The sequence below is a fragment of the Oratosquilla oratoria genome, chromosome 4, assembly GCF_046742065.1.
Source record: "Oratosquilla oratoria isolate Oo_2021 chromosome 4, ASM4674206v1, whole genome shotgun sequence".
Classification (NCBI taxonomy): Eukaryota; Metazoa; Arthropoda; class Malacostraca; order Stomatopoda; family Squillidae; genus Oratosquilla; species Oratosquilla oratoria.
Window position 1 is genome coordinate 26116894 of NC_134780.1, and position 10000 is coordinate 26126893.

Below are 10000 nucleotides of genomic sequence, written 5' to 3' on the forward strand. Positions count from 1 at the left end.
GAGGATAGAGATGCAGATTAAGTTCTATAAGAAGATTAAAGCGTAGATTTAGTTTTACTTAGACTTGTTAGAAGGACCCAGATGCTATACAGAGAGTTGCTTTCTTAATATGCCCTCATATCCAGTCAGACTGCTCACATCAAGGCCAGAGGGATGGAAATACAAGAAAAACGCTGCGTTTTACCTAAATTTTCGCTGGCCAAAGGGTTGTATAACATGAATAAAATCGTCTGGCGCCAAAGATAATAAAATCACTTATGTACGCTAAGCTCATCCCTGGGTATCAAAAACCTATCTATTTGCACCCTGTGGTAAGGGGAAGAAAGAATTCCGCCAGAGTCGTAAAAGGTGGCTAAAACGGGACGGGGTGACGTGATGGGACTAGGTATCCTGCTTTCTGTAAAATTATCCTAGGAGGAATGGTAATGTTTGAGGATCTAGGAGGAATTGTCCAACCAGAAGTCTAAGATTTGGGTCATCAAAAGCCGCTGAATAAAATTGCCTGGCGCCAAATAAAGAGAAAATAATTTAAGTGTGCCAAGCTCGTCTCATTGGACATCGAAAGTCTCAAATTTAATCAAATTCCCTGGCGCCAAAGGCCGAAAAAAAATATCAAATATGCCAATACTCGTCTCAGCAGGAGCAAAGGGGACCCAGGATCCTGAACAAATAGTATTACTCAAAGCCAACTGCTCTGGACAGTAAATGTATCAAACTGACTGGAAACTGCCCCAGGTGGTTTATCTGGAACTGGGCAGAGCGAGGCAGATCTCCTCGACAGTCTATAAACTAGCCACTAGCGTCACTTACCAGCAACAAGCAGCCCACCGGGAGTCACCGGGCAGAAGACAGAAAAAGCAGACAGACAGACAGACAGAGGTCGCCAAATAGACAGTCAATCGTCAACTCACCACTGCCGGGATAGACGGAAGGCAGCGAACTGTTCGAATCCATCCAAGAGTCTTTTTGGCTTCGGAAACTGAATCCTGTCATTGTTCGCAGAAGAAGGAGGAACACACTTGAGGTCGTCCTTGGAGGAGCACAGTTCCTCTGGTTGGAGGGTGACCCTCCCTCAAGGACCAGCTGCGGCTCAGGTCGTAAGTCACAGGCCGGAGGTCATGGTGCAAGGGAATCGGATGAAGTGGTGCTTTGTGTCTGTAGTGGTCGCGGGCGTCTTCGAGCGGGGGACCACGCTCCTGGAGAAGTCCGAGAATTCACTTTTGTTTCTTTTTCTTCGGGTTCCTGGTTCCTCCTGTGCAGGTCTCTTCGATCTCGGATCGTCCTCACTCGCTCACTCTCCAGAGTCTTCGGTTCGAGTCCTGGCAGTTCTTAACAGAGCATTCCCAAACCATGGGCATTGTTTTCCTCTCTCTTCTCCTCCACCTTTATCGTAATATCTAATGTTCTCTTTTCGCGTTTATTCGTTGTTAATTATCTCTTTATCTTTATCTCTGCTTCCTGTGATCGGTCACCTGCCCCCGTCGCCGCGGACGTCGAGTGGCAGCTGCCTGACGAAGGTCTCACCGCACAAAGACACACACAACACGACGAAGTCGCTGAAGGTACCGTCTACCGACGCCGCCGCTCGAGCGCTCTCGTCGGGCGTCGGTTCGGTAAGCGTCTTCACCTTCAGGAGTTCCAAGGGCGGGCGTTGAGGGAGGGTTCCCCCTTCCTGCAGGGGTCGAAGTAGGCGATATCCCTCCAGAAACCTGAAGGAGGACCTCCGATCGGCTGAGGTCCTCGGTGGGTAAAGTCTTCACCACCGTCGAGGAGAGAACTCCACGCGACTTGCACTCCTCTGGCAAGATCGGGGGAGATCCTCCGGCAAGGTGAGGAGGACGACCTTGTCACAGATCGCTATGTCCTCCGACGGGCCATCACCCGCAGTCACCTTATTAAGCCCGCCCGACACAAAAGCATCACCGACCACCGTGGCCGCCTCTCACGGGCGCCGGCGGTGGCGGAGGAGGAGGAGGTGGAGGAGGTGGCAGTGCGGCACGGCAGACGACGGGGCGATGACGGAGGGGGGAGTTACGTCGAAGGGCAAGCGGAGGCCCCGGCAGGAGTACCGAAGGAGGGAGAGAGCTCGCGCGCGTCTCCAAGAGGCCCTCGCGGTGGGTGCATCCCCCGAACTCCCGCTGCTCTTCGTCGTCGTGAGTTGTCGCGTCGACCACGAGGCGGCGTCTCTCTCGGATGTATGCGGCCGAGCAAGCGCCCAAGACAAATATGGTGGCCCGCGAGACAGTGACTTTTACAATATAGCCACGCTTAACAACTCAACAATGAATACGAAATCACCTCTAGCGACTTGTTGACTGTAAGGCTCAATATCGGCGTCGGCTGGATGGCCCGTGAGCCTTAGGGGCGGAACAATGGAAGGAATGGGCGGGATCAGTGCGCCTTGAACACGTATGACGTTTCAAGTTTGGCGGGCTGCACGCTGATTGGTCCGTGCGGAGAAGGAGGAGGTCCAATCAGCGGAAGGTCTCCAGATGTTGATCTCTGACCGTTAACTCGCAGCGTCCGTTCTGAAGCGATTTCCAAACGATGCTGAAGGCGAGCGTCCAACTCTGACGTCTCTGAAGGCGTTTCAGCGGACGCGTTCCCTGAAATCACGCCCTGGGAGAAAGATTCACGCGGGCGCTTCCGGCAGGACGACTAGGTTATCTAGCATCTGGCAGGGAGTTGTCTTTGACGACGACGACGTCGACGATGTTACTATCTGAGTCAAAGCGAGCATAAGTTTCGTAATATGACCCAAAGCAGCGCCTTTCGACACCTCCTGAGGCACCTTAGGGAGCACCTGGAACACCCAGGGCCTCTCCTCCTCTCTTGAGACGAGGTCGCAGTGGAGTCAGTGTTCGAGTCCTGGACACTTCGGAGAAACCTTTGTCAGATAACCAAGAACTCCAAAGGATGTGTCGAACGAACTCGCTTGGGGCCAGTCTTCGCAGAGTGCTTCGGCCCAGCTTTGACGACTCTGCGGAGGAGGAGGAGGAGGAGGACGAAGAGGAGGAGGAGGGAAGAGGGAGGAGGAGGAGGAGGAGGAGGCCGTTAATAACTCAAACAATGGAGTTCCGGTTGTGATTATGTAGGGCGTGTACGCTTAGCTGGAGTGAGAACGAGGTGGTGGTGGTGGGAGGGAGGGAGAGGTGGTGGAGGTGGAAGGGAGGGGGAGGTTTGGGGGAGGAAAGGAATGACTTGGAGTGAGGAGGAGTGGAGGAGTCCGGTTGAGGAGAAGTAAGGCTGTGATTTATGGGACGGAGTGCTCAGGTTGAGGGGGGAGTTGAGGGTCGTGGTGTAATGTTGAGGGAGAAGGAAATGGTCGAGGTTTGAAGCACTTGGGATTTCGTCTGAGATGACCATCGCTTCTGTCCTTGAGGAGGAAGTGGACCAGGAGAGAGTTGAGAAAGACGAAAAAAAACAACAACGAGTTGTTAAACTAGATTGAGGAAATCAGGAGACCAAGGTAGAGACGTTTGAGGTTGGACCTTGAGGAGAGTGCTCAGAAATTGAGGAGGTGTGAGGTAGAATGGGGAGAACAGGTGAGGAGATAGTGTCTGGAGACAGAGTAAAGAGAGAACATCTCCTACTGTTGGTGATCTTTAACTAACCAACAGAGACTAATCGAATGCATTCAGAAGTCAATTCATTACCAGTGGAGATAACTTTCTTACCAGATATACCAATGACCATTGGAGATAAGTGGATTACAATTGGAGATAAGTGGCTTATCATAGGAGATCAACTCGCTCTCCCCAGTGGAGATAGCTTTCTTACCAGAGATACTAATAACCATTGGTGATAAGTGGATTATAATTGGAGATAAGTGGCTTATCATAGGAGATCAACTCGCTCTCCTCAGTGGAGATAGCTTTCTTACCAAAGATACCAATGACCATTGGAGATAAGTGGATTATAATTGGAGAAAAGTGGCTTATCATTGGAGATCAACTAGCTCTCCCCAGTGGAGATAGCTTTCTTACCAGAGATACTAATGACCATTGGATATAAGTGGATTACCATTGGAGATAAGTGGGTTATCATCGGAGATAAACAAGATCTATCCATTGGAGATGAGTTTAACACCGATTAAACACACACTACCGGAGATCAGACGCTTGTCACTGGAGATGAAGTGCTTAGTGTGGGAGATCGATTGCCTCTACACGGAGATGGATTGTTTTGCGTTACGGTCAAGACCTGAAGTGAATCGCTAGTGGCGGCATATGTCAATCAAACAATTCCCCGACAGCCGCCCCGGTGTTCGAACCGAGGCCCCGCTTGACTAGCGGAAATTATTCTTATGATCAAGAGTTTATCATCGGAAATCGGATGCTTGATCGCGAGAGAATATTAAGAATGGAGAAGACTGCAAGAGACCATAAGGCCTACACTAGGCAGTTCCATGTCCATGACCACCTATCATCCCTATCCATAGATTTATCTAACCTTCTCTTAAAACAACCTATTGTTTTGGCGCTCAGTACGTGGTAGTATACTAAGCCTATTCCATTCCTTAACCACTCTATTGATAAACCCGTTCTTGTCTATTTCCTTCATAAATCCCAACTTTTTCCAATTTATATCCATTACTACGTGTTCTGCTTTACTGTCTTAATATGATGACCTTGACTAACATCTTATGACGTCATCGTTTCTATCCTTGGGGGATAGATGTACTAAAATAGATCTTTAAAGAAGGATAGTAGAGAGGACGAATAGTACAATAATAAGCAGTATTCTTCTGGAGACCAGTCTCCAATTATGAAGGAATTGTGTGTGAATCTGGTCCTTAGGGGGTGACTCGGGCTGGCTACCATTTACCTTCTTTACGGACCAAATATTCCTGTTGAATAACATCGCCTGACGTTAATTCATCGAGATGGCTCCCATATGGGCCAGAGGCACTTGTAAGCCGGTGTGTGTGTGTGTGTGTGTGTGTGTGTGTGTGTGTGTGTGTGTGTGTGTGTGTGACTCATCATGGTCTTGGATCACGTGTTGAACTCGTTATCGACAGCTATTTCCCTCCCGGAAAAGAGCTCAGAGCTCATATATGACCGATCTATGGGTAATGCTGTGACCTTACACGCACGCACACACACACACACACACAACTCCCCGCCCACGAGAATTGGAGTAACGACTGGCAGTGCAGTGATGCTGAAATTATTTCAGCCCTGGGCGGGATTCGAACCCGGACCACCGTAGTGGCAGCCAGGAGCTCTACCAACTGCTTCACGAGGTGTGCGTGTGTATATATATATATATATATATATATATATATATATATATATATATATATATACATATACATATATATGTGTATGTGTGTGTATTCTTGGCGTTTTCACTGGATAGGTCCCTCAGCCATGACCCATAAGGACGCGGACCGACGACGCTACCCACCGGACCACCTGGCCTTCCCCCATGTTGAAATAGGGCTTGGAAATATGAGTAAGAAATGCTATTCGGAGCAAAATACGAAGGTTTGCCCGGAGAGAGAGAGAGAGAGAAGGGAGGCTAACATGGAGGTTACGCGTCCGAGATGCGAGATTGAGTTCCTGAACACAGCCTTCAGTCACGCAGGTGAGGAAGACCTCTCTGTTCAATCAACTGCAGCTTTTGATCGCCTGTGTGTGTGTGTGTGTGTGTGTGTGTGTGTGTGTGTGTGTTATTTTAGTGTACACCGATGTGTGTATATTCTTGCCTACATATGTCCTATTGCACTGTGACTGCGGGTGTATTTTGTGTATAGGTGTGTGTGTATGTGTACATGTGTGTGTATGTTTTATTTTGGTGTACACTCATGTGTGTGGACCTGGGGAAAGTGTATTCTCGTCTACATGTGTCCTATTGGACTGTGACTGCGAGTGTGTGTGTATGTACATGTGTGTGTGTTTTATTTTAGTGTATACTCATGCATGACCTGGGGCAGGTGCATTCTGGCCTACATGTGTCCAACAGGACTGTGACGGTGAGTGTGTTTGGTGTTAAGTATGTGTTGGCTCGTGTGATCGTAGCTGGGCGTAGTTCTTCACTGTATTCGTGTGCTTATTTGTCTCTGTCGAGACTTGGCGACTTTAGAAGCATCAGAGCCTCTTTTTCTTTTTGTTTGTCCCCTCTCTCTCTCTCTCTCTCTCTCTCTCTCTCTCTCTCTCTCTCTCTCTCTCTCTCTCTCTCTCTCTCTCTCTCTCTCTCTCTCTCTCTCTCTCTCTCTCACACACACACCCACATACACTCTTCACTCTCTCTCTCTCTCTCTCTCTCTCTCTCTCTCTCTCTCTCTCTCTCTCTCCTATCTCTCTCTCTCTCCCTCCTATCTCTCTCTATCTCCCTCTCTCTCATTCTCTCTCTCTCTCTCTCTCTCTCTCTCTCTCTCTCTCTCTCTCACTCTTTCTCTCTCCCTCTTCTTTCTCTCCCTCCCTCATTCTTTCTTTCTCTCTCTCTCTCTCTCTCTTTCTCTCACTCACTCACTCTCTCTCTCTCTCTCTCTCTTATCTGCCCCCACCTCGTCTCTCATTACACTCTTTACCATCTTTCAATTGAATATCTTTATGTTTTTCTAAATTCCTTATTTTTTATTTTGTTGTTTACAGATCTTCTGATATGTACAATTTTATGAGCTGATATTTTTCCATTGACTTCTTTTATCATGATCTCTCCTCTTTTAATTTATTTATTCTATTCCAAAACTCTCTCTCTCTCTCTCTCTCTCTCTCTCTCTCTCTCTCTCTCTCTCTCTCTCTCTCTCTCTCTGATAAGAAATCCAGGCTTGAAATCGATCTGTTACCTGAAATGCTTTCTTCAGTTTTTGTTTTTATATCGTTTGATTTTATTTGTTTATTTATTATTATTATTTTTTTTTTATGTTTTTTTTTTTTTTTTATTCGGGTTGAAATCCCGCACTTCTCTGTTTGACACCTGCCCCCGCAACATTCCCTAAAGCGCATATAGTACATTGGGCAAAGGTGACGGCTTCGGCCGCAGCTACTCAGCGCCTCCTGGCATAGTCTCCTCACCTTTCCATTTTTCCTCGTGTATATTCCATGCTACGTCAAAGGTATACTACCATCAGGCTGATGGCATAAACAAAATGCATGAAGCATATCACTAATTAAATGATTATATACAGGATATACATACATACATACATACATACATACACACACCAAAGGCTTTTCCCCCTTAAAAGGGAGACAGCCAAAAAACAAAGGCATAGAAACCACTCCCACCCATTCCATCCCCCTACATACTCCACTCCCCTCCAACCTCTTCCCTCCTCTTATCTTGGCACCTCCTGGATGACGGGTCATCCCTGCATCTCGCCCACTGCCCTGGGTCAGAGGCAGTGTCGGAAGACAGGATATACATACTGTATATACAGTATGTGCTCAACAAGCACATCCACTTGTGACTATATTCCATCTTCCTTTCGATCATTTAGCCATATAGCTATGTGTGTGTGTGTATGTTCATTTAGCCATATAGCTCTGTGTGTGTCTTTATGTGTGTGTGTGTGTGTGTGTGTGTGTGTGTGTATGTGTGTGTGTGTGTGTGTGTGTGTGTGTGTGTGTTCATTTAGCCATATAGCTCTGTGTGTGTGTGTGTGTGTGTGTGTTCATTTAGCCATATAGCTCTGTGTGTGTGTGTGTGTGTGTGTGTGTGTGTGTGTGTGTGTGTGTGTATGGTCATTTAGTCATATAACTCTGTGTGTGTGTATGTGTGTGTTTATGTGTGTCTGTGTGTATGTGTGTGTGTGTGTATGTTCATTTAGCCATATAGCTCTGTGTGTGTGTGTATGTTCATTTAGCCATATAACTCTGTGTGTGTGTGTGTGTGTGTGTGTGTGTGTGTGTGTGTGTGTGTGTGTGTGTGTGTGTGTATGTGTGTGTGTGTGTGAGTGGCGTGCACCCCTTTCCCACGCCTGTGAGAAAGAAAAAGAAAGAAACGAAGAAATAGAGACAAAGAGATCAGGAGAAAACAACTGAGTAAGCGGCGTGTATTATACGGTAAACATAGACATTATTCGGAGATTAAATAAATCCTAATTATACAATTATTCCTCTCACATTCTGAGTACACCCGGAGACGCTTAATATGTTGGATTGTGAGCAACGGCACTTAATGATATACTTAAGGTGGTGGCACACTAGGCTAGCATGCTACTTGCGTTTGCTACTTGCTTTTTGAGTAGAAAAGAATTCGGTCACAATATTCTAGATTTAAATTTTCGTAGTTAGTCATTAAACTTCTCACTCCGTGACGTCAGCAAGAGTAATTTGACATTTGGAAATTCGAAAAACAAAAGATCATGACCGAAGTCGTTTCTACTCAAACGAAGTAGCAAAAGCAAGTAGCATGCTAGCGATGAATGCTTAGTGTGCCGCCACGTAGAGAGGCCTGGTTGTCAGTATGGCCTTTGTGAAAGTGTACAATCGTTTGCGTGTTCACTCGAAGCAATAAATGCTTGACTGGTATGATATACAGTACATGCCGTGCTGTACTGAGTTTGTATGTGTACATGTGTGTGTGTGTGTGTGTGTGTGTGTGTGTGTGTGCATGTGTACATTGTGTGTGTGTGTGCATGTGAACATTGTGTGTTTGTGTACATATGTGTTTGTTGTTATGTGTACATTATGTAAATGTGTGTATGTATATGTGTGTGTATGTGTGTACATGTATGTGTATGTGTACTTTGTGTATATGTACATGTGTGTATGTGAACATGTGTGTGTCTGTGTACTTTGTGTATATGTACATGTGTGCACATGTGTGTGCGTGTGTGTGTGTGTGTGTGTGTGTGTGTGTGTGTGTGTGTGTGTGTGTGTGTGTATGCGCCCGAGGCTCTTTCATGTTCGTGTGTACATGTCTTCCTGTATATGTGCGTCATTTAGTGAGTGTGCGTGTGATCGTGCTTCAATTAGTATGTATGTGGAATGAGTATGTATGTGGGCGTTTGTCCTTCCACACGCACACACACACACACATACACACACGCACACAGATACACACATTTTAGGTGACATAGGTCGTGATGGCGATCTGCATTTATCCTGATGAAAACGATAGATTTGAAAAGCTCGCTTTTGTGTTGGCGATTGAGGGAGATAAAACAAGAGGTGGGGAGGGAGAAACGGGGGAGAGAAAGGAGGAGGAAGAGGAGGAGGGGGAGGGAGAAGCGGGGGAGAGGAAGGAGGAGGAGGAGGGGGACGGTAATTTGACTGAAATGATAACGAATTTGGAGAATGAGTGGAGGAGGGTGGGGGAGGGTGGGAGTGAAGGGAATCGGGGGAGGGAGGAGGAGGGGAGAGGGGGAGGAGGAAGACAGGAGAGGGAGGAAGAGGCGGAGGGATAGAAAACGTGACTGAAAGAATAATAATGAAAATGGGAGAATGGGATGAGGGAGGGGGGGGAGAGAAGGGGGAATGGAATGGAGGAGATGAAGGTGGGAGAGAGGGGGAGGGGGGAGAGAAGTGGGGTGGAGCCCCGAGTTTGGGCGGGGCGACGAGTGAAGGGTCACGTAGCGCCGCCGAATAGAGGAAAGTGACAAAGAATCGTGCTCTATGCTTTGGCATAAACACGTACACACACACACACACCCACACACACACACACATACACAGCACATATCCACACAAACACACACAGTACACAAACACACATACACACACACACACACACACACACACATACACACACACAACATATATCCACACAAACATTCATGCACACACACAGTACACAAACACACACAGCACACAAACACACACACACACACACACATACACACACACACACAGAGTACACAAACACACATGCACACACATACCTAAGATCGGGTTCAGAGCAATTATATTTTGCTTGTCTGAGTTTACTATGAGAGTCTTAGACACACAACAGAGAGAGAGAGGCCAATGTGTGGACTGTGCCCTTGTCTTTGTGCCTAAAGGGCCATTTACACCATCAAACCAAACCCGATTTGTCAAACAAGGGTTTG

At 47.0% G+C, this 10000-nt stretch overlaps 1 protein-coding gene across 1 annotated transcript in view; it reads right to left on the reverse strand.

Annotated features, from left to right (window-relative positions):
• The window catches only part of LOC143024690 (uncharacterized), a 41414-nt gene extending 39657 nt beyond the window's left edge, over positions 1 to 1757 (reverse strand). The window contains exon 1 of the mRNA XM_076183691.1: positions 912 to 1757. Coding sequence (XP_076039806.1) covers positions 912 to 993 — 82 coding nt within the window. The 5' untranslated portion in view covers positions 994 to 1757. The remainder of the gene's footprint in view (positions 1 to 911) is intronic.
• Between the last annotated feature and the right edge of the window lie 8243 nt (positions 1758 to 10000).